Consider the following 26772-nt stretch of genomic DNA (forward strand, 5'->3'; position numbering starts at 1 on the left):
TATCTTCTTTGACTATCCTTGGCTTTAAAACACTAAATCCCTGGGATCTGTTTTAATTGATTTTATTCTCTGATCAAGATTTTTTATTAAGAGAGTACTCTCTCTCAAACTATATGTTCGAGTTAATTTGACCTTTTGACACAATTTGTAATGCATTGTTGTTATTCAATGTATACAAGTGCATCGGTGCCCGAGTGGTCTAAGTAGTTACTACTGTAATCACAGCCAGTCAACAATGAGGTTGTGAGTTCGAACCCCGCTTGTGCAGGTTCCCTGGACTCCAATCTTAATTGACTAGGATAGTCAGCTTTCCTATCGAAGGTCGGTGGTTTTCTCCTGGAAGTCCGGCTTCCTCCATCAATAAAAACTGGCCGCCGCAATATAGCCTAAAAAGCGGTGATTAAAAGTGATGTTAAAACATAAAAAATCAAACAAATCAAAGTCAATGTTTACTTATTTTGTGTTGTTTCTCTTTCACTATTGTCAATAGAAACCACCTTTTGTAAGTATTGGGTATAACGATAATTTTCACTTCTGTTTTCGTAAAATAAACCACAAATCTGTTAATTTTGAAAACAATAATACCGTACTCCTAATAACAAAATTATTATATTAAATTAACCTGTGTACGTTATTTTATTTAATGCCGTTTTGTCCCAATTTATAGCTGTCTTTTGGAAATTGTTTTACCTCCCCGTTTTTAGGATATTGTAATTACATTGTGTCATAGATCAAATTTATTGGTTCAGTGTATGTTTACTTGTTTTTGTAAATATGTATGTTTGATCGAGTTAAGGTTTTTCAATTGATATTTTATAGTGTGTCTTTCTATTTTGTCATGTTACACTGCAGTATTAGGTTAGGGTGAAGTTTGTCGCCTGATTAAACGTTTAAACCTGCTGAATTTGTTTTTTACCTGCTCTAAGTTAAGAACCAGTTGTTCAGTGGTTGTCGTTTGCTGGTGTGTTTCATAAGTGTTTCTCGTTTCTCGTTTTTTATATAGATTAGACCGTTGGTTTTCTTATTTGAATGGTTTTCCATTAGTCATTTTGGACCTTTTATAGCATGCTGTTCGGTGTGAGACAAGGCTCGGTGTTGAAGGTCGTACTTTGATCTATAGTTATTTACTTTTTACAAATTGTGACTTACATGGAGAGTTGTCTCATTGTCACAAATACCGCAGCTTCTTATTTCTATTAACCAGGGAAATCAAACATTGACTAAAGAAAAATGAAAATGAGGTCAAGATCAGATGAACCCTATAAGGCAGCCATGTTTACTTATCACAATTCCATGTACGAAATACAGTTGATATATTAAAGATAGCAAATGAGAAAAGTACCAAACCAGAAACAACTAACATTGAGCAATGAACGATGAAATTGAGGTCAGATTAACCCTGCCGTTTCCATCATTCCATATACCCAAATATAGTTTTGTATAAAAGTGACACCTAACATCCACGTATTCCAACATCAATCCGAATTCCGATAGCAAAAAATCTTATTCTGAAGACTCCGTATACATACTATAAGTATTTGATTGTAATTATATTACAAAATATTAATCACATGATGCTAGTATTACTAGACTTGCAATTGCTTTACATCAATGGAATTTAAGTAAATAGAGTTAAATTCAGTTATCGCTGGGGCCACTGACGGATTGTGTTTCATGTTTTAGATTTACCTAACATGAGTGACGTTATATTCTGTGACGTAATTTAGTCCTTTACAGAATTTCATCGCAGCAAGCAAGCTGTTTAAATTTCGTTAGCGGTAAAATTGAAAAAAAAGGAAAAGTAGTATCTTGTAATGGTAAAGTAGTGTTAGTATTGTATGGTTATAACCTGCCTCATGCTTCTAATGTTTATTAGAAGTAATCTTAGAAAGAATTCATTTTATCGATCGTCATTTTTTAACCATTCCATCAGGAATTTCATCGCCACGTGGAGAGCACATGCGAAGACTGAAAGAGATTGGTCCCATTATTCGTTTTCATTTTTAAAAAAATATTTAATTTTTACAAATATGAGTAATTAGATGCAACATTGTCCTAAGATTTGCAGATTATAATAATGATTTCGTCATTGTATTCTACATCAAATTAGATGCATGTATAGGGTGCCTGATACCGATAGGTACTCGTATATATATATGACGACGAGTTTAATTGTTTTTCTTTAATATTACTTTTTTTCCATATCTTATTACTATTGAAATTGAGTATTGACAGATCGTCTAGTGCCTATGGTTTAGCTTAACAATTGTATTTGCGCTGTAACATTAACCAAGGATTTGTATACAAATCCTTGCATTAACAGACCATTCAAGTTAGTAACGTGTCAATAGTGTTTATGTGTTATGGGACAGGCGTTATCTGATGAACTCCCGAATTATAATTAAATTTTCCTTAAAAGGGTATACATCGGGAATGTGTACCTAGATCTTTCATAGCACATATTGATATACAGCAAATATTCCATGAAAGGATATGAACGTACAAGGGTACCCTTTGGAGCGAAAGGACTCAGGTTCGTAACCGGAAGTTCAACTTTCGATACAAATAAACAAAAGTCTTGGAAATCTTGCACAGAGACCCTGCACGGAGTTACAAGCAGTAGCCAAAAATCGTCATGTCTAAATGTTAGCTTGCTGGTGGAGTTTAGCATACATATATCATTATATGTATATATCCTGCTATAAATTTTGCGTGTACCTACATACTTGTTACTGAAAACTGTCAGTGTCGAGTCTGTCAACATCAGTCATCACAGTGACATGTATAGTTGCTACTACTCTCTAGCCTAGACTAGGTCGATATGGTATGAGTAGTTCAGATAAATCACAAATTTAGACATAATGTCATCAACAGGCCACAGCTTGAATTATTGTAATAACATAATTATATACAAATATTACACTATGTCACTATCAACTGACTGTGGATTTAAGAATTAATAAATAATATATACTAATTTTAAATTATTTTTTTTTTAAATTATTGTAACTATCATAAGACACAACTATGAGTATACATAATATTTTTATTGTTATTGTTTCTTTGTACAGTCATTTGATTTTGTTATGTCAATGCTATGTAGCATGGTGGAACTAATATTTACTTTCTGTTCTGAGTTGTAGCACATGTTGGGAAGATCAGTTAGAAAGCGAAAAGTGCGACCTTGCTTGGCTACAGAACACCACAAGGGTTGTAACAATTGGACCAGAGACATAGACAACAATCAGACAATGACGTGCACAGTTTTTACAGATGGGTCACCAGACTGGACTGGATTCACGACTCATCACGCCACTAACTCAACTCCTTTAGGTCACATACATTTGTACATGGGATCATCATCAGACGTCATTTCTGCAAACCCCCAGAGCTCTGCATCAGTATGTTCCATTTGATAATTTACCAGGTAATCGTCAGATTTACAAAAACAGTATATTACTTTTAAGTCAAACCCCTACGTGTACATGTGATTCTAACAAATAACAAACATATGTATAAAGATATAAGGCAACTTTTTTCCAATCTTATGGTTTAGATGTAGATTTGTGTAATGATTATTTCTCAGTTTCTAAACTTAAATCCACAAAATATTGCTGAATGTGTTATTTTTATATGGGATGCTGCATCATTCGTTAGAAATAAGAAACAATTCTTAATTATAAGGTTACAATCATATATTATTATTATAATTATATATATATAAATATATTATATGTGAAACGTTTGAATGTTGTTTTGTATATTATCATATGATTTGTAACATATGATTTGTAATGCAGAACACTATTGACTAATATAATATTATTTATCTTGATAATAATCTGAATATTCCAAATCAGATATGCATGTACTGCATGAATACAGATATTGCAATAAAGTACCACAAATATAAAGGACAAATTTATAGAAGTGAATACTTATTGATCAATATTTTAGGACAGACTGAAATATTTCTGTTTGCCCAAACCCTATCAACCAGTCTCAGGTGTATGGGAAATTTTTAATATTTTTTATTTTTATTTTTTTTATATATTTAAGGGAAAATAGGGGCCAAAATGGTTTTATCTTGTAAACAACTTTTAAAATGAGACTATTAGAGAGTTTTGTGTAAATTGTGTCAGACGCAGTAAGCGAGGATATATACATGTATGTATGGTTTGAATGGTTTTACACTAGTAATTTTGGGGCCCTATATAGTTTGTTGTTCGGTGTGAGCCAAGGCTCCGCGTTGAAGGCCGTACCTTGACCCATAATGGTTTACTTTTATAAATTGTTATTTGGATGGAGAGTTGTCTCATTGGCACTCATACTACATCTTCCTATATCTATGTACATGTAATATTAGCAAACTAGTACAAATTAAGTAATTATTTACAGCTTGTCTTGCAGTCTGCTCCAAACCAGTTAAAAATCTTTAGTATTTAGGTGTCGACAACAGCTTTAATTTATATATACATGTATACTAGAATTTATTGTAATCTTCATCCTGGAAGATTCTAGGAGTTGCTCAAGCATATGAGTATCGAACGCTGTACGTTTAGGTGCCAAGCTTTGTTAATTTAGGCTGGAAGCATTATGACGAGCAATTTCATTTACATAAAACCATTGGCCCTACTGGTTCCTAGGCTACAGTTGATTCCAAATTATAGTTGAAATTTATTAATGAAAATTATAGTACAGGTTGAACTTCAGTTAACATGAACACTGGGACTAACTTGAAATGTTATGCTTTTAATTACGTGGGTACCTAGATGTTGTTAAGCAGCTTGTTTGTTTTTTTGTTTTATTTTTGTGTGATGCAGGTCATCCTATTATAACTTGTCGGTTGTCCTAACAGGAGCATTTACCATGTTTACTTTGCATAATCCAGGCCTTCTTATGATAATCCAAGTTTCAGGTCACCTAGACCTCAAATGGAAATAAGTTTTCATTCTGGCAACCTAGTTCAAACCTAAGACGAGACAGAAAGTGGTTGCTGCTGTTATACTAAATGTTTATTTCTTCTCACATGGATTTAGACTCTTGTATACAGGTCCTCATAGTCATTCTTTTAAAATTGCATTTGCCTGAGTTGATCCAGTTATTCTTGTCTTGTTTTATGGGCAGTTTATTACATTATAAGAAATTCACTTCAACATAGACATCTTACACATTCAGGTATTTCCCATCCAATCTTTTATGGTAATATTCTTTACAAAGCACAAAATGTCAGTTATACCTCAAAAGCTAACAAAACATTAAAGCAAACTTATGACATGTATGAAGAAGGAAAACTGTTGCCTGCAAAAAAAAAAAAATTAAAAAAAAATTGGCATTTTTGGCTTTAATATTGATTCACTTGCACAGTCTTTGCATCGGACATAAACTCATTTATTCTTAAACCAGTTGCTGGTATGATACGGGTTATGTTCCTCTAATATATTTTATGATGGTATGATACTAAACCCCCAATGGAGGGATGGTGCTAGATATTTCATATAATGAAGACATAATCTTTCGAACAGTTAAAATAAGGTCTGGAGCTGGCATGTCAGTAACTGTTTGTAGTCCTTTGTTGTTTATGTAATACATGTATTGTCATTTTCATTTTTTGTTTTGTTTGTTTCGTTACCTATTCTGTTATTGGACTCAGACTTCTGTGTTATTTTTACTGTGCGTATTGCTGTGTGTTTGTTTCTTCTTCATTGGGTTGAGATTTTAAAAAGCTTGACGTTGTTTAATTTAACCCCTCTGCATTTTAGTGCCTGTTCCAAGTCTGGAGCCTCTGGCCTTTGTTAGCCTTGTATAAGTTTTTATTTTAGTTCATATATTTCGGAGTTTAGTATGACATTCATTATCACTGATCTGGGACAAATTTTTCTTATGGCCGAAGCCATTTCTGGTTTTTAGGTGGATCGCTTCAGATGCTTGGTCCCAACTGCAGATGTTTATCCTGCTATAACCCCACAGGAATTTATTACTGTTACGTCAGACCTTTAGTAACCGTTTAATTGTAAGTTCCATAGCACCTAGTACATATAGATTTTTATTTTTTTTTCATGAGTTCAGATCTCTAATTGTTTTAATGAATACATTTCCTTTCTCTCTCTATGAATGGTTGAGGTATTGCTTACTTGTACATTTTGTATCTCTCTCAATAAAATTGTGACATTATTAATTTACTAGATTTGGATATTTTTTAGGAAAATTTAACAGATGTGTAAAAAAAATTTGAGGTTTGACAGTTTTTAAGGAGGTATTAAACACTCCAGGCCTAAGGACAATGATTTACATTTACCTTAACCAGAGTCATGCTGAAGTCTAGCAAATATTTCCTTATCTTGTGTTGGTTCAACTTGGTATGAATTCAGTTTGTTTGAAGCTGTCTTTTCAATTGTTTTTGAGGATTATTAAAGGGTCGGAGATCCAATGCTGACAACTTAAGACAGGGGTTACAGAAGAATTATTATTTTTCTCGATTAATTATGCTTTAAATTGTATTGGTATTACATATGTAACATATATTTCCATGTAGCGTATTGCCATACAAGAATTGTAGGATATCCTATATAGCTATAATGTTTGGATAGTAGAATCCTCAATAGTAAGTATGTTTTTGTAGCAGACCGACATCCTCCAGATGGGGTTGACCTAGGTCTAGGCGCTGAAATGAATCTTTGTGGTGGCATGATTGTCAAGCATGTTAAAAGTTAACTCAGAACAATGAAACTATGAGGATCCACCATATTTCTTAATAAAACATGTAGCAAGTAATGACACAGGTAGTTCTAGAGTGGGAGTTTTGCACAATGAGATGAAGAACATGATCAGATGGATTATGCGGTTCATCAATTCTTAAGTCGTATGGTCTCAAATTTGACCAGGTTATTGCAAAGCATGGACTTGTGTTGCTATAGATCTAGAATATACAACTATATTATTGCCTTTATAATTAGCTGTCAGGGTTGCTACTTAAAATATCAAGATTTTCGATCAGATCAGAAATTTTTCAACTTGATGGTTCTCACTTGTCACCCTTAACCAACATGCTTATGAAATGAATTGTTAAACATCTTGAATATTTATTTGATGATATACTATAATATACTATATTTTATGATATACAAATACAATCAACTATCTTATGGTTTGGTGTAGTTTTGGTTAGTATTTTTATGTGTAGGTAAATATGTTTTTGAACAGTTGTTCACAAAACATCATATTGATTATTTAACATTTATATGTACCAAGTTGTACTTTAAATAAAATATCTATCTATCTATCTATCTATCTATCTATCTATAGTTATCTGGTTCACAGCTTTGCAGCGAACCGCCCTTTTTATGGCGGTTGACAGAGTCTCTGTTTTCCTCCGTCAATGTGGCAGAATTCGCTGCATAGAATCTTAATGTTAACTATGAAATTTTAGGTTTTTGGATAATACAGACTACACTTGTGTATCCCACGGTGTTTTCTAAATTTAAAGCACCAGTGTATCCCACGGTGCATCTTTACATTTTCATATCTATCTATCTATCTATCTGCAAGGTTGCCATATTATCTTCGGGTAACCAACCATATATCTATCTACATATACATATACATCTATCTATCTATATATATATATATATCATATGAATCTATATTATGAATAAAAGCTGTGATCAGATGTCGCCAAACCATATGTGTATTTTGTTTTAATGGCACCATCTGAGATAATGAAATTTAAGTAAATAGAGTTAAATTCAGTTATCGCTGGGGCCACTGACGGATTGTGTTTCATGTTTTAGATTTACCTAACATGAGTGACGTTATATTCTGTGACGTAATTTAGTCCTTTACAGAATTTCATCGCAGCAAGCAAGCTGTTTAAATTTCGTTAGCGGTAAAATTGAAAACCCGCCCTCCCACTCCTTTTTTTGTACGAGATACTGCTCTTTTGTATTTATTTTTCAGGTTTTTGTCGGTGATAGTGGTAATACAGATGTGACTGATGATGTTAACTTGTTTGCTGTTGAGAAAAGTGACTTTTATTTGAACTTTGAGCATCATAAATAGATTCCCAGTAAATGGCAGAATTCGCTGCATAGAATCTTAATGTTAACTATGAAATTTTAGGTTTTTGGATAATACAGACTACACTTGTGTATCCCACGGTGTTTTCTAAATTTAAAGCACCAGTGTATCCCACGGTGCATCTTTACATTTTCATATATATCTATCTATCTATCTGCAAGGTTGCCATATTATCTTCGGGTAACCAACCAGGTCCGTGTATATTTGCGTCCATTCGTTTTTCATTTTGAAATATCAAAAACAAAAAACAAAAAACGAGAGTGTTTTCATTTTTCGTTTTTGATTTCTCAAAAACCAAAACGAAAAACAAAAGTGTTTTCATTTTTCGTTTTTGATTTCCCAAAAACCAAAACGAAAAACGAAAGTGTTTTCATTTTTCGTTTTTGATTTCTCTAAAACCATAACGGAAAACGAAAGTGTTTTCATTTTTTGTTTTTGATTTCTCTAAAACCAAAATGAAAATCAAAAGTGTTTCCGTTTCTCGTTTTTGATTTCACTAAACAAGAACTTTGTATTCAATTTTAATTATTTCTCGTTTTATAATGTACAATGTTTTCCTTTCTTGTTTCACAGTCATTGATAGTAAATAATGTCAATGTAAACACCCCGGTGTTCTTTCAACTTAATGTAGACAAAATAGACCGCCTGACTTATGAATTGAACTACGGTGATAAATGAATCAAAGCCTTTCAAATTACCTTGTTTATATCTTTAATAAAAAATAAATTATTATATTTAAATATTAAACGAATCATAATTTTAAATTGTACAATATAATATTATATATAGATGGTACAAATAAATAGATTGATTACAACATCACATTAACAAGGGAGGTTACTACTTTTAAAAACTTATAAGAAATCTACCCCGGTCGTTATAGTATACATGCACAGTCACTGTAGTTATCAGATCTTTAATCGAAGATAATGTCGACGGATGCAAAAGACTTTATCAATCTGAACAATAAGGGTGCGTGATCTTTACTTTTAAATTTAGAAAGGTTGATCTCAGATGATTAGAATTCATAACCGAGGTCCATTATACGAACATGCAGGACGATAATGTGTTTTGCTTGATCAATTGATTGAAAAACAAATTTCCGCAATTTCACAATTCAAACCGGGATTAGCATTCAATCATTTTGCCATTCGGAGCCTACTCGGTATTAGTTTTGCTTATTTTTGAAAGCTATATGGTGACCTTAACTAGAGCCTGGGTGTGGATGGGGGTTTACGGAATAGAGAATAGTGGGCAAAAATATAAATAATACAGACAATGGACCAAGAAATAAAAAAAAAATAGAATAATGAGGTGTTAAAATATAAAAAGAATAGAATAATTGGCAAAAAATATAAAGAAATAAACATGATAAAGAATAGAGAAAAATGGCCTGAAACACTGATTAAAGAATAGAGAAAAATGGAATAGAATATCAAAGAATACAGAAATGAAGAACCCCGTATCCAGACCATCATACTAGTTGCCTAAACCAACGTTGTTTTGTCTCCGGTAGATTGTTATTGGTTTTCATACGTTTTCTTTTTATTTCTATGCCTATCAATTAAGACATTAGCTTTCATAATTTGCCAGCTTATTACATTATAAAAAAAGACTAAGCCGAACATCACTCTGGATTTTTTCTCAAGTAGACCTCAGCTACCCACCCTACCACACCATTACCGAAAAGTTAATAAAAAAAAATCTACGGCAATACTTTTGTCCGCACTAGGTGCAAAGGGAAGCTGGGTACCTGAGGTCTTCTGGAGAAAAAATCCGTGGTGTAGGATAAAGCAAAACATTGTAATTCACATAGCCAAGTGTGTGGCTGTTCTTTTCAGGGTATGAATGGTTCTTTTCCTCGTTGAAGACCCTCCAGCTACTTTCAAGATGAAGAACAGGAATAAAAGCCCTGTTCATTGATAATTTGTATTTTTTCTATGTATTGTGTGCGATTTTGTCCCATGCACATCTCTTTATTTTCTGTTTTAGGGCCTAAACACGGCTCAATGCAAGTATAGCCCTTCAATATTAATGGTCATATGTTACGTTATTGTTTCGGATAAGAGTGAATTTGGTACCTATTAAAACGTTGAAACCAGCTGCATTTGTTTGCACCTGTTCTAAGTCAGGAACCTGATGTTCAGTAGTTGCTGTTTGTTGATGTGGTTCATAAGTGTTCTCGTTTCTTGTTTATTATATAGATTATACCGTTGCATAGTTTTCCCGTTTGAATGGTTTTGCACTGGTCATTTTGGGGCCCTTTGTAGCTTGCTGTTCGATGTGAGCCAAGGCTCCGTGTTGAAGATCGTACTTTGACCTATAATGGTTTTTCTTTTACAAATTGTGACTTGGATGGAGAAATGTCTCATTGGCACTAATACCACATCTTCTTATATCTATATAGATCTATGGTCTTTTTAACTTAATTGGGAGATTGGGATTTCTAGCTTTAATCTCACCCATGTCAGCTTTTTATTTGTATTTACAGAAAAGAGAGCTAGTTTTGTATTCTTTAATATCCTGTAACAGTTTAATTTTCAATGAAGAAAGGACAGTTTTTTCTATGTCCGGTAGCATCGTATCATATCTGGACATCGGCTGTTGTCTGCTCTTTGGTCGGGTTGTTGTCTCTTTGACATATTCCCCATTTCCATTGTCAATTTTATCATCGGTAGGCATTTAAAATCGCCAAACCATACACGACCGTTCATTAGTCATCGTAGATCTATTCCAAGTTTTAATAAGTCTACACAAAGCAGAAAATGAACTTTTACAACAAGGAATATTACACAACTGAAGCCATAGTCATAAAGATCGATTGACTGATTGGTGTTCCTTTAACGTCGCCGCAGAACATAAAATTATTACCTGATCTTCATTCTCAACATCTTCAATCTCTATTGTTCCCAAGGAAGCAACCATTTGATTCTCTGGGGTTTGGCAGGGATTTGTACCCGAAGTCAATAATATTTTTTAACCCAGACTGAAAAACATGCCTTTATCCATGGCCACACACAAACACAATAATATTTTCAAGATTCATTAAAAAAATATTTTTTTTACACTTTTATTTTTTTATGTTGTTTTGAAATATTAATTTGACTTGAATTTATACGAATTTACTAAATATACATGTTTATACCAAGCCAAGTCCGTTTATATCTTGTTTCTCGCTTGACTATACAAAAGGCCAGGAGAGCTTTGGCCATCATTTGTCGTCTTTGATAGATATGGTTGACTGATAAGCTGTCTATATAAATTAATGGGCCAATGGCATGAAGACATCACCAAATCACCATATACAATACACAAAAAGACACCTAGAGCTTACCATATGGTCTTTAACTACCCACCAACAGGCAGTAAGCTCTGGTTGGCCTTAAACACAAATCCAAGGGCACAGCAAAATGAGAAAATATCCAATTAAAACTGGGTGACCTGGGAGGAAAACATTGGAACTTTCCTAAGAAATACAAATTTCACCCCCTCCTCCCTCAACATTTTAATAAGGAGATGTGGTATGATTGCCAATGTGACAACTATCCCCAAAGTTCAAATGAAGTGGATGTAAGCAATTATATATAGGCAACCGTACCACCTTCAACAATGAGAAAAAAACCAGTAGGGTATAGTCGGCTATAAAAGGCTCTGACATGAAAAATATGAAACAGTTCAGTTGAGAAAAAAACGGCCTAATTTATAACAAAATAAAACGAAAAACAAATATGACAGACATCAACACACGACAACCATTGAACTACAGACTCCTAACTTGGGACAGGCACATACAGTATGTGACGGGGTTAAACATGCAAGTGAGCTCTCAACCCTCCCGTTAACCTGGGACGAATTTTGTTACAGAACAACATAAGAACAAACTATAAAAATCAGTTGAAAAGGGCTTAACATATCAGATCAATACAAAACAGAAAAATACATCAAACAAAAGCACAGACCGGACGAGGCAGGGTTTTTATACATCCTTAACAAACAAAAAAGGACACAAAGTACAGATCTGAGAGTAATCGCAGTACTGACAGCTAGTTTAAAGCCAATAACAACTAATACAAAAATCATGTATCTAAGACTAAAATATCAATCAGTACACATCCAACATCCAATGGATTTAGTGTAAAGACGTCATTAACAGTCAGAGAAAGACATGACCTTGTGCAATGCCAAATCATAGGTATCAACAGATTGTAGTACCTTGATGTGTATAACAATAATATGTAGTATAATTTTAAGTTACTGATAACAAAATTAATATTTATACCAATAAAAACAATATTCAAAGATCTATTTACAGTGTTCAATTGGTAACCTTTTAAAATAAGTTTATTTAAAGGATTGATAAGTTTACCCTGATCGTTTTAAATTTACATGAATACAATTTCTATTTATACTATTTTTGATAAATACAATATTGCAGAAGTAGTGGAAATAGATCTACAAGTGAGGGAAGTTGTTTGTGACTTCAGGGAACTTTATTTGGATATGCCTGTTATGGTCTAATTGAGATTTACAAGACCTTCATTCAATTTCAGCACATTTTGTGAACGTATGTCCCATTTATAGGCATTATGTTTTTCGGTCTGTGCGTCCGTTTGTTCTTCCGTTCATCCGTCTGTTCCGCTTCAGGTTAATGTTTTTGGTCAAAGTAGTTTTTGATGAAGTTGAAGTCCAATCAACTTGAAACTCAGCACACATGTTCCATATGATATGATCTTTTTAATTTTAATGCCAAATTAGAGATCTGACCGCAATTTACGGTCCACTGGACATAGAAAATGATAGTGCGAGTGGGGCATTCGTGTGCTATGGACACATTCTTGTTCAAATCCTTTATTAAAGAAGTTAGTAAATTTACTTCAGATAAAAATACTAAATTAGACGAACCAATCTAATTAAAAGATATATCTCTGATTTCGTTATACTTATATAACTTTTTTGTATGAATTTTAATAAGATTACTGGACAAACGCGTTCAATCTTCGGACTTAATTCTTAACAATTTTACCGAGCGGAGCGAGGCGAAAAAAAATAACATCTTTCAAGCCAAATTTTATATGTATGCTATACACACAAATTTATTGTTTAAACTTAGTAATCAATTAATTTAAAATACAGTCCTAGATAATCAAATAATCATGAAATATTTGGTCTAGTAAGTAAATAATCACTAAAAAAACCGGCCAAGTAATCACATAATCAAAAACCCCATGAGGAATCATTAAAGATGGCATATTTTTGTATTAATATTGATTCACTTATATGGTCTTTGCATCGGAAATAAACTAATTATTTCTAAAACCAGTTGTTGGCATAATACGGGTAATTTTCTTCACATTGACATAATTTACTAAACGTTTATTGAAACCTGTAATGTGAAGACGTGAATGAAAATGCGGAGTTTGTGAGACCAGGTTTAAGCAAGCAGCCACTCGCTAGCAGCCACTTCGCTAGCAGCCAGTTTTCGGATGTTTATATAAACCCAAATGTTGCATAAGATTCAAACGTACTTCAAATGTTTTTATTAATATATAACCACTATATTATCAGTTTTTAATATATAATTAAGCAGTCAAAGACACTATTCAATGAATTTCAAAATTTCATTTCTTGTTCATTAATTATATAAATACAATAGAAATCGCTTTCAATACATCACACAGCGTGCTGCACGCTTTACATTTCAAATAGTCATCACTTTTGAGTGTATATAGAATCGTAAATAATTATGAAATTTTTTAAATGTTGGCAAAATTGCACTATTGTGTGAAATAGCTTTCCATATTCTCGGCATCCTGTCAAATAGTTCATAAAAAGTAACAATTGTTCTGCATTAGAAGAAAAAAAAAGTTGCACTCGTGCTTTAACTTTTTTTTTTGCCACACAAAACTGTTTTGACAAAACATTCTACTTCTGAAACAGTGGATTTCGCTTACTTATGATTGGACGAAAGGTTTATTTTTGGTACTCAAAGTATGGTGGGCAAGGAAATTATTTATTAGCTTTAAAAAATAATCCGTGCTATACCCAAACTGGGAATTTTCATCAAATAGGCGCTAGGTCTCTAGCTTACGTTTGCACCTAGTGCGGAAAAAAGTATTGCCATAGAATTTTTGTTTGTTAACTTTTCGGTAAGGGTTGGGTAGGGTATCTGACCTCAACTTTGGACCTACTTTAGAAAAAAAAAACTAAGCCGAAAAATACCCCGTGTTTTTTCTACTGTAGACCTCAGCTACTAAGCTTCCCTTTGTCTTAGTGCGGACAAAAGTATTGCCTTAGAATTTTTTTGTTATTAAATTTTCGGTAAGGGTGGGGTTGGGTGTCCGCGGACCCCAACTTTGGACCTACTTAAAAAAAAAAACTAAGACGAATAACACCCTGGATTTTTTCCTCCAGTAGACCTCAGCTACCCAACTTCCCTTTGCACCTAGTATTGCCGTAGATTTTTTTTATTAACTTCTCGGTAATGGTGTGGTAGGGTAGGTAGCTGGTGTCCACTTGAGAAAAATCCAGAGTGATGTTCGGCTTAGTCTTTTTTTATAATGTAATAAGCTGGCAAATTATGAAAGCTCACGTCTTAATTGATAGGCATAGAAATAAAAAGAAAACGTATGAAAACCAATAACAATCTACCGGAGACAAAATAACGTTGGTTTAGGCAACTAGGATGATGGTCTGGATACGGGGTTCTTCATTTCTGTATTCTTTGATATTCTATGCCGATTTTCTCTATTCTTTAATCAGTGTTTCAGGCCATTTTTCTCTATTCTTTATCATGTTTATTTCTTTATACTTTTTGCCAATTATTCTATTCTTTTTATATTTTAACACCTCATTATTCTATTTTTTTTTTATTTCTTGGTCCATTGTCTCTATTATTTATATTTTTTGCCCACTATTCTCTATTCCGTAAACCCCCATCCACACCCAGGCTCTAGTTAAGGTCACCATATAGCTTTCAAAAATAAGCAAAACTAATACCGAGTAGGCTCCGAATGGCAAAATGATTGAATGCTAATCCCGGTTTGAATTGTGAAATTGCGGAAATTATTTGTTTTTCAATCAATTGATCAAGCAAAACATATTATCGTCCTGAATGTTCGTATACAGGGGCGGATCCAGTATTTTGGAAAGGGAGGGGGGCGAAGTATGAAAAGTTTGCCGAGCGGAGCGATGCGAAAAATTTTGTGGACCTTTTTTTGGCTAAAAAACATAAAATATGTGTAAAATGCACTTTTTTAACGGTTCCTGACGTGGGGCATGTATATTTTATAGTTAAAGTGTAAGGGTTGGACATTTTTGATGCCGTTATCTCCCCATTAATTGTATATTATAAAATGATTGGATGGATCCAAAGCTATGTACTAATATATTTGATGTGGGACTTGTCAGTAAAAAATTGACATGGAAAATTTTCGTTTGTTGTATGTTTGGTTAGCATTACCTCACGGATTTCTTGTTGTAAACAAGATATGCGCCGGGCTATTCAATGAAATTTACAATACGACCGACATTTATCAAAATGTTTGGTTGAAATGTTTCACCCAACAAAGGAAGTGAGGGGTTCCAAATCAACCAAAGGCTACGAATGAGTCTGAAATGACAACGAATTTATGAATGATTGTCGACAAATGGAGACATAAAGGCCACACCCAGCAGGCAGGTTGCAGTCGGGCCTTGAAAAAAGTATTCATTTTATCAGTTCGACGAAACAGACGCTTCGGTCAGATATGGGATTTACATGCAAACCCCCGGCCCCAAATAAATTACGCCCGTTTATTTATTTATCATGTTCATTTAATGCCAAATAATTCTGTTGGAAATTTTTGTTTCTAATAGCAAAAAAGTGGACAAGATTATTGTTTTCAATCCAGGTACGGCCAGAATTTTTGTTTAAGGCAAAAATCAGGGTCAGAATTTTTTCTCTCAAATATCTCAGACTGCCCCCTCAAATCAAATGGACATTAGACTTTAAATCTATCTAGAGCTTATTGACTGGGGATCATTATTCAGCTATGTTATTAATAAGCTGGGGCGTGTGGGGTTAAACATGTTTTCGTAGGTAAATAATATTGCTGTGGAATTTTTTTTCCATTAGAGTGTAATAGAGTATTACTTTCTGTTTGGTGGAGTTGTGAAATAGAAGTCAATAAATACGTTCTTGCTCAATCCTTTGTCGCTTTGAAGATGTCATGCTTGTCATCCGCAGCCTATGCAATGTGTTACTGTAATTTGAATTTCAAAATGACTGAGTGACGTTTTTTCGACGCACTGGTCAACTCCACCGTAGCGAATCACATGATTTTGTCTGAATGACATAATCAATAATATATTACAGTAAATACGAGCGAAACATATCTTTATAAGTAAAGAATTGTCGCCGATAAAAATTAAATACGCGGGAAATGGCAACGTTCACGAAGTCTAGTCTGATTAATCATTTTACAAAAAAAAAAAAAAGTGCAAGCAAAAGGGGGGGGGCCGTACGCCCTCTACGCCCCCCTCTGGATCCGCCACTGGACTATAATGGACCCTGGTCATGAATTCTAATCATCTGAGATCAACCTTTCTAAATTTAAAAGTAAAGATCACGCACCCTTATTGTTCAGATTGATAAAGTCTTTTGTATCCGTCGACATTATCTTCGATTAAAGATCTGATAACCACAGTGACTGTACATGTATACTTTAACGACCGGGGTAGTTTTCTTATAAGTTTTTAAAAGTAGTAACCTCCCTTGTTAATGTGATGTTGTAATCAATCTATTTATTTGTACCATCTATATATAATATTATATTGTACAATTTAAATTTATGATTCGTTTAATATTTAAATATAATAATTTATTCTTTATTAAAGATATAAACAAGGTAATTTGAAAGGCTTTGATTCATTTATCACCGTAGTTCAATTCATAAGTCAGGCGGTCTATTTTATCTACATTATGTTGAAAGAACACCGGGGTGTTTACATTGACATTATTTACTATCAATGACTGTGAAACAAGAAAGGAAAACATTGTACATTACAAAACGAGAAATAATTAAAATTGAATACAACTCTTGTTTAGTGAAATCAAAAACGAGAAACGGAAACACTTTTGATTTTCATTTTGGTTTTAGAGAAATCAAAAATTAAAAAATTAAAACACTTTCGTTTTCCGTTTTGGTTTTAGAGAAATCAAAAACGAAAAATGAAAACACTTTTGTTTTTCGTTTTGGTTTTTGAGAAATCAAAAACGAAAATTGAAAACACTCTCGTTTTTTGTTTTTTGTTTTTGATATTTCAAAATGAAAAACGAATGGACGCAAATATACACGGACCCAACCATATATCTATCTACATATACATATACATCTATCTATCTATATATATATATATATATCATATGAATCTATATTATGAATAAAAACTGTGGCCAGATATCGCCAAACCATATATGTATTTTGTTTTAATGGCACCATCTGAGATAATCCAAAATTTGTATAAAAGTGACACCTAACATCCAGGTATTCCAACATCAATCCGAATTCCGATAGCAAAAAATCTTATTCTGAAGACTCCGTATACATACTATAAGTATTTGATTGTAATTATATTACAAAATATTAATCACATGATGCTAGTATTACTAGACTTGCAATTGCTTTACATCAATCCGACACTAATTTAGTGTTTCGGCGGTTTTTGTATTATATGCTAATGATAAATGTATAACATTTATGAATGGGTTTAAGCATTGTAGGGATTTACCTATCAATTTATTTTAATGTTGTCGTTGTCAATAGATCTGCTATATTTTTATGCTTTTTATAAGCTATTATTGGTTTGCTTGAAAATATTTCGTTGCAAACCGCATCCTGTTTTAGTAGATCCCAATGTTTACTAATGCATTGTTTTAATTTATGAATGCATGGATTGAATTTCGTTGCCAATACTAAAGGAATTTCCTTTGTGTGTTTTTTGGCTTTTTTTCTAATTAAATCAGATCTATTACATGATAATGCCTCATTTAGGTACTTTTCGATTTCAATATCCTTGTATCCTCTATTTATTAAGTTCAATCTGAACTGTAACAAAATGTATTGTAAATCAACATCATTATTTGTTGTTCTAATGTATCTGATAACTTCGCCCTTGATAAACCCTGCAAACACGTGTTGACTGTGACAGCTTTTACGATCTAGATAAAGGAAGGCATTTGTCGGTTTAAAGTGTGTTTTCACATCCAAGATATTTTCATTAGAAAACCTAGTTCCTTTGAAAATATTAACATCAAGAAATATTATTTCTTTAGATGAAAATTCTAGTGTGAATTTCAGGAACGAATGATGATTATTTGCTAACTCTAACAAATCCTTTATTTCCTTCAAATCGCCGTGATATATTAATATAATATCATCACGATACCTTCCATAGAAAAAGATATTTTTTCTATGTTCAAACTTAGAAATAATTTCTTTCACAATTTTATACATGAGTATATCACAGATTTCCGGGCTTGGCACTACTCCTATCGCGGCTCCTATTTTTTGCTTATAAAGCTGTCCATTAAAATCAAAAATGTTGTTCTCTAAAATTGATCTGAGGAGATAGATTAAATCATCCGTGGGTGGGCATTTGATTTTGTAATCTGATTTATCAAACTGATCATACGAAATTCTAACTGCCGATAATAATTCATTAATCGGGCAATTAGTGTACATTGATACTACATCAAAGCTACACAGCCAGCAATCTGCATTAGGCTTGATCCTTTCCAACTTGTATATTAGATCCGACGTATCCTTTATATAAGTGTGTTGTTTTTGTACCATAGGTACTAAAAAATAGTCGATATAGCGTCCAATAAATTCTGTGACAGTACCAATCTGAGATATGATTGGCCGACATGGCGGCATTATGTTATCAATGTTAAACCCATATTTATTGATTTTTACTAATTCCAATTCATTTAATCGGTGTATTTTAGGCAAGATATACATATACCCAGGCCCATAATCAATTTGATTACCATTATTAAGGTAATTAAATGTGGAGTAATCTATAACACCTTTGGTGTACATGCCTTTGACATGTGTATTGATATTACATCTTAGTGCTTTTATTTCAAAGTTTTCCAATTTGGTGTAATGTTGTGTATTTAATTGGCGATCGCCTTCAAGAAGGTAATTGACCTTATCTAAAATAACAACATTATTACTTTTATCGGCTTTTTTAATGATTAGTGATTCATCATTTAACAGAGAAGAAATGCCGGACCTCTGTGAAACACTTAGATTGTTTCGAAATTTTCGAATTTGCATTGAAGATAGTTCGTGCTTTGTATTAAACAGGTAATTTTCAAGGGTGTTGCAGGTTAAAGGTGGCGTGTGTCCAGATTTAACTCTGAAGGGATGAATTTCATCCAAGTTACCATGATATAAGTAACGACATCTCATTTTTCTGGCTAATTCATCGAAATCAAGTAATAAATTTTTTAGTTATAATGTATCAGAGGAGAACCAAACCCTAAACATATACCATTGACAATGACGTATAAAAATATCAAAGTCAGGTGATACCTGCCAGACGTCAATGTATCCTTACAACCATTCTATACACACAACACAGTTGGATATAACCAGAGGATTCCGAAACATGACAAGCGAACATCCTTAAAGTATTTGAAAAAAATCTTCGCATTAACCATTTAAACATGGCAAAGTGTTTAAGGTCAGAAGAAAACTTCCAGAATGTGCACCTCATAAATTATTCTATAGAGCACATGTAGTTGACATTCTGCTTTATTTCCTGAGAAACGGAGAAAATCACGCATTTTATCGCTGATCACTGATCTAGGATATGAGGTCAGGGTCAAGTGAAGCCTAACTGACTTACATTAAGACTTTTCAAGAACCCATTTATCAAACGTACATGTAGTTATCTTTTTAATCAGAGTAAGTGAGAAATTCATATGAAAAAAAACAACAAACATTCAAGTATTTGTTAAGCCTGAAAATCAAATCAAGGAGAACGGGCATATGACAAACATAAAATACGTAACGGAAAGCACCAGTGCACAAGGTCTGATACACTAAGGTCTCCAACCTTCTGAAATATAAAGTTTTTTTTATAATTCATAAATCAAAATAATAAACTGATATTAAGTATATGCTTGAGTAGCTGCAAAATCGAAGTTCTTATAAGTCTTTGTGTGCGCAAAATTATCCCAAGGATCATGGAAGCTATTAGTTTACAGATAATGCGTTAGCAAATCCATGTGCACGGGTTTTTCTTCACGACGTCATTTCACAATGGACGTGACGACTAAAGAAGGTTACTACCTAGTAGAAAGGTGTAAGTCCTGATTCCGCAGGAGGTAATATGGTACCCACATCCTAAATATATACACAAATAGTACAGATACCATTGTTGACTTCAGAAATAAACATTACCTGATAAGGTGTCAGAGACAGCCCAGTTTCCTTGTGAACTAGACTGACACCCACATCCTTCGCAGATACAACATCACTTCCTCCAATGGTAGTACCAATACTAACTCTGTAGGTAACATTTAAATGTGGATGTGCAAATCCGGACCAACGTGCAGCAATTATGTTGGTAGCCGTCTGAAAGTCGAAGTCTTGTATATCCTACAAGAACAACACCTGAATAAGTTTTAATTCTTAACAGGTATAAATTAATTCATTTAGATGCGCCTGTATCTACAAACTAGAGGCTCTCAAGAGCCTGTGTCGCTCACCTGATTCTACTTTGGTTTTGGAAATCATGTAAAAATAGATTTAAATCATAACAGATACCCTAATAATGAGTGAGGCCAAATTTGGTTTAATATTGGTCCTGTAATTTAATAAAAAATCCTGGTGGCCATCTTGAACAGTAAATCGGCAACAAAGTAGCAACACTTAATCAGCACCTCATAAGAAACATTTATGCCATGTTTTGGTTTCATTCCATTCAGTCCACCTCTAGAAGAAGCATTTGTATGTATTTCCCATAGGGTCTTATGTTAAAGGAAGTCCCCCCATTGGCGGCCATCATGGATGAAGGATCAGCTTCAAAGTAACAAAACTTAGTCAGCACCTCATAAGGAACATTCATGCCATGTTTGGTTTCAATCCATTCAGTATGTGGTTCTCTAAAAGAAGACATTTGTATGTATTGTCCATAGGGTCCTTTGGTAAACATTGTCCCCATCTGGCAGCCATCATGGATGAAGGATCAGCTTCAAAGTAACAACACTTGGTCAGCACCTCAAAAGGAACATGCATGCCATGTTTGGTTTCATTCCATTCAATGGTTCTCTAAAAGAAAACATTTGTACGTATTTCTCTTAGGGTCCTATGTTAAACTAAGTCCTCCGCTGGCGGCCATCTTAGATTATGGATCTGCTTCATAGTAACAACACTTGGTCAGCACCTCATAAGGAACATTCATGCCATGTTTGGTTTCATTCCATTCAGTGGTTCTCTAGAAGAAGTTCAAAATGTAAAAAGTTAACGCCGACGACGGACGACGCCGGACGACGACGGACGACGAAAGACGGACGCCAAGTGATGAGAAAAGCTCACTTGGCCCTTCGGGCCAGGTGAGCTAAAAAGTAAAGTAACAAAAACTCTAAACTCCGAAAAAATTCTAAACGGAAAGTCCCTAAGCAAATGGCAAAATCAAAAGCTCAAACACATCAAAAGAATGGATAACTAAAGACAACAGTAGTATACAGGTGTTTAAAAGTCTTAAATCGATTGAGAGAACACAAATCAGGGTTACAAACCAAAACCAAGGGAAACATATCAACTATAAGAGGAAAACAAAGGAACAACAGGAACACCGAAGTGCAACAAAAACAAACGCCAACACACATAGAAACGAACTATATGATAACAACTGTCTTATTCCTGACTTGGTTCATGCATATATACTAAAAACTTTATGGACAGGTTATATTTATTCTTATGGGCACCAATTGCACCCTTTTAAAATTTCTGACTTGTTTCAGTATTCTGTAAACCACAGTTTATGACCAAACTTAGTTAAGATCTGTCTAAAGTCCATTTAATTGATAAATTCAACAACACTTGATGAAAATTATCTAAATATACAGCAAAAATTTACCCACTGAAAACAAGTGTATGTAAATAATAAAACGTAAAGCCAGCAATACATGTCATTTCATAGATTTGGATATCTAAGTCTCACACTGGAAACTCTATTAAAAACAGTTACGACAGAAGAGACAATTTTCCCAATCGTGCATAGTTTCCTTTTTTGACTTCGATGTTACTTTATCCCCATATTACGGTGATTACAAATGTATATAATCAGAGCCCGTAAATTAAGTAACGATCAATGATAATTATAAGATCTTAAAAAAACAACATTCTATAAGGTTGTTCATTTAATAACACTGTGCTGATATCTTTGAATATTGGTTTTATCAGTACAGGTACAAGCATTGATTTTGAATTCATCAATTACGTGAAAAACATTACTAAATTTTTAATCAAATTATAGTCCTTTATCCGGTTAAAACGTATATTTATGGCATTGCACAAGATTTTAGTGTATGTTTGCTGATTGATATTTTGCATTGGATTTAATTAGTTGCAATTGGCATTGAACTAGCTTTGAGTAACTGTAAGTACTCTTAGATTGGTTTTTTGCTTGTTTGTTTTTGTTTTTTGTGTTGATCTGATGAGTCAAGTCTTTTTAAACTTATTTTTACAATTGGTTCTTATGTTGCGCTGTTTAACAACATACAAAGGTTATGGGAGGGTTGAGCGCTCGCAAACATGTGTAACCCGTTAATATTCTGTAATTACCTTGCCCAAGTCAGGATCCTGAAATCAATGGTTGTAAGTGGTTGATCTCTATAATATTTGGTTTTGTTTTTTTTGGTTTTGAACATAAATCAAGCAGTTGGGTTTCTTTTGTAAATTTTTTTACATTTTGTTATGTCCTACAGTTCATTGTGTCTCTGGTTCAGGTTGATAGTTGTCTCATTGTCAATCAAACCACATCTTCTTATTTTTTATATATACACTTCATACATCGAACTGTAATAGCCGATTGATTCAATTGATGCAGAGGTGTTTTTTTCATTTTTTTTTACTTTTCCCACATATTCTTAAATCTTAAGGCAAATTATCCATATCAAATGTTAACCGACACTAAAGTGTCACTCTTTGGTTAATTAACTCACATAAAACCTCAACTTCAATTGGTGAAGATGATCTTAAAAACACTATTTTGCAATATTTTGTGAAGCCTTAAATATTTTCATTCATGAAAAAAGATTTGTAACATTACGTTGCTAATGTAAAGAGCGAATCACAAAATTACTTTGCCAATTTTAAAATATATTTTTTATTAGGACCTAAATGGGAATTTAAGAGAAAAAAACCTGTTGCATTAGACAGTAATTTGCACTGATGACCTCCTAAAATTAATTGGAAATGATGAAGAAAAATTTTGTGCAGGTTTTATATTTTTTTGATGAATAAGAAGGCTGACTTGGTGTGTCTGTTAAAGCAAGAAAAGCAATATTTAAAAACGTAATACTTGTATTAAGTACGATTCCAACTTTTAAGCTATTTTATCTCTAAGATTTAAATGTTTACATACCTTGAATTGGATGTGTGTTGGGATATCCTGAAAAATAGAATAAAAAATAAGAATTATTGAAGCAAACATTAGAATTAAATAACATTAATAATTTGGATACACCGGTCTTTATAAAAATAAGCTCCTATGAACCTAAATGTTCAAATGTAAAAAAAAAATGTTTCAAAATTATAGACAAAATAAGTAAAAAAACTTATTTTAATAGCAATAACTCTTAAAAGGAGTCATCGAATATTTTTGGCATACAAGAAGTTTTATAGAACTTATATTGCTGATTATTGATGCTGTTTATAGTCTTCACTTATCTATTTTAGTTTTTGAGATTGTAGGTGAAAACTCATCAATCTTTGAAACATTGTCGTTTAAGGGCAGCAACACCTACATGTATATAGAGTCATCCAATGGGTTCAACAATACAGGTATTTCTAAAGAGCATGTTTTGTCTATCATTTTTGCGATTTTCAGTTTCTTCCTATGGATTATTATCTATAAGATAATAGAAAAAAAAATAAACTTGAAATTAATTAAAAAAAATCTTAAGGACAATTACTTATATAGTGAGTCATCTGATAATGTTGGTGCAAACAGGACGAAGGTAGATGTTAACATCTTGAGCTTTTTTTATCACTCAGATTTTTCTATATATTACAGTTTTTGAGATATAAGACAATAAGTATACGATGACAAGTAAATACGTCAAAACTCGTCATTTAAGGCTACAACTCCGTAAATGGTTATTCATTTATTTCAGTTGTTTGGTTTTTTCGTAGATCTTGTGTTTCGGATTATTTTATCTATCATAGTGTTTGAAATAATAGGCAAAAACACTTTTGTCAATAACCACTTATAGGGTTATCCAATGGTTTCTGTCATTAGAATTTTTATAGAGATTGTATTGCTGATCATTTTTGGTGTTTCAATTTCTACTTATCTATTATATTTTTGACATCATATGCAAAAAACTCACAAATAATAAAAAAAAGTCATTTAAACGGCACAACTCCTAAAGTAGTCATCTAATGGCATTTTGGGTATTTAGAATAAAGTTTGAAATTTAAGACAAATAATGCAATTTACCCGTATATTTTACTTTTAGCAATGACGATCCTGTTTGTTGACTGACAACACAAACTTTAAACAAGATAACCAAAGTATCGTGCAGTTTAAGAATGACTGAAACTAGTTCAGTCGTTTCACAGGAGAAGATCTTTGAAAAAGTTAACGAAAGAAGGACGGACGCCGACTACCACGAACACCAAGTAATGGCAATAGCTCAAATGGCCCTTGACCAATGAAACGTTAAAATGACGCCAAAGAGATATGATATCTACCAGACGGACCTATGCATATAACAATCATTCCATATACCAAATATAGTTGACATATTACTTATAATACCTGAAAAATAGACAAAAACTTAAATCAAATTTGATTTTTGTTTCATGTAGTTTAACAAAAATGTGTTTCTATAAAACAAAATGCACTGCTTGCAATATACAATGTCCATGTTCAGTGACTATGGTCCAATATCCAAAATTTAAATACACGGTCAGATTCAGCATACAGATCTGGAGCAACAGCCTCATTTATTTATTAATCAATGGAAAACATTATTAAAGATTCGTTTCATAGAAATATATATACATATATATAGTAGCCTGAAAATAAATTCTTGCAGTATAACATACAACCCTACCACAAAGCTCTTAAAGAAAATTTCCAAAAACAAAAATGAAAAACGACAATTTCCAAAATATCAATAATCATTAATACAATGATTTAAAAATCTATAAAACTTATCTGTAATTTCTTTCCCAAATAACTAATAATGAACAGTACATTTCAACTATATTTATACATAGTCTTTACTCTAAAATAAGAACTTGATGCTGTATCTATTTTTAATAATGATTCTTATCACAATTTCTCTTTTTTTGGGTAATACAGCTCTGAATTTGGATTATGATTAAATATTTGACATAGCAAAGGGTTCTGACACAGAATGAACGTGATCTAAGAACATAAACATGTGGATATTTGACATTTACCTTTAATGGTCAAATATCAGAAATCTAGATACATAGTAAAATTCAGCATATCAAAGAACCCTAAGAATTCGATTTGTGACGGAATCAACACAAATTTAATTATGGAACCTTTGAACCTCAACGTGAACTAATTTAAAAACGGGGTCCATAAATATAAATACACGGTAATTAGAATCAGCATAACAAAAAACCAGAAAAACACAAGACTTGAATGAAAATATTGAGTCAATGATTCCCTTCTAATGATAACACAGATGCCAGTGCATTAGTTCAGGTCCAACAAACACAGCATCTCTTATCTTTAACCTATATAACATTACAGTGTGTTGATATTTGTTTACTAACAATAATAATAATAATAATAATAAGTTTTTGTTCGTTGAAATGCCATTTATATGTTTGTGTGTCAGAATGATGTAACAGAGGTTGGCATTTGTATGCCAGAGGACAGGGAATTAAAAATAATGATAAATGGCAATCAAGAGAAACTCTAATGAAGACCAACATAGAGAATGAACACCAAGCAAAGGCATCGTTGTTTCCTATGATATTTTTTTGCAAAGTGATTATACATGAATTACAAATACAAGGTTTGGTGAGTGAATATTGAAATAAAATATCCAAGATGATTTATAATTCAAATTTAATCTCATAAAAGGAAGAATAAAATAAGAGCATTTGTTGAAATGGAAATCGAAAATAGAATATTTTCTTTTTCTTATTGTGTTAATTGAAACAAAGATTTATTTGCAGTGTGTCATCCAAACATGTCAGATAATATGCTAATTATCACTGTTTTTACAGATTATTTACTTTCACATGCAACCCTTCTGTGATGATTTTCTAATTTGTTTGTTGAGTCTGTTAACTGGAATGGATTTATGAAAACATTGTAGATTAGCAGACGAAGAAATAAGTTGATCCTTCTAGACAACAATGTTAGTAGAAAAAAGTAAAAACAAGGATTCTGAGAGTATTGCATTGCAATACATAGTCCCCCTACCGG

At 32.8% G+C, this 26772-nt stretch overlaps 1 protein-coding gene across 1 annotated transcript in view; it reads right to left on the bottom strand.

The window, feature by feature from the left end:
• The window catches only part of LOC127719738 (uncharacterized), a 306242-nt gene that overhangs the window by 122230 nt on the left and 157240 nt on the right, over positions 1-26772 (bottom strand). Inside the window, exons 21-22 of the mRNA XM_052225973.1 lie at positions 23719-23745; positions 20529-20726 (exon numbers count right to left, since the gene is read on the bottom strand). Coding sequence (XP_052081933.1) covers positions 20529-20726; positions 23719-23745 — 225 coding nt within the window. The remainder of the gene's footprint in view (positions 1-20528; positions 20727-23718; positions 23746-26772) is intronic.

The sequence above is a fragment of the Mytilus californianus genome, unplaced genomic scaffold (genome assembly GCF_021869535.1).
Source record: "Mytilus californianus isolate M0D057914Y unplaced genomic scaffold, xbMytCali1.0.p SCAF_11, whole genome shotgun sequence".
Lineage (NCBI taxonomy): Eukaryota > Metazoa > Mollusca > Bivalvia > Mytilida > Mytilidae > Mytilus > Mytilus californianus.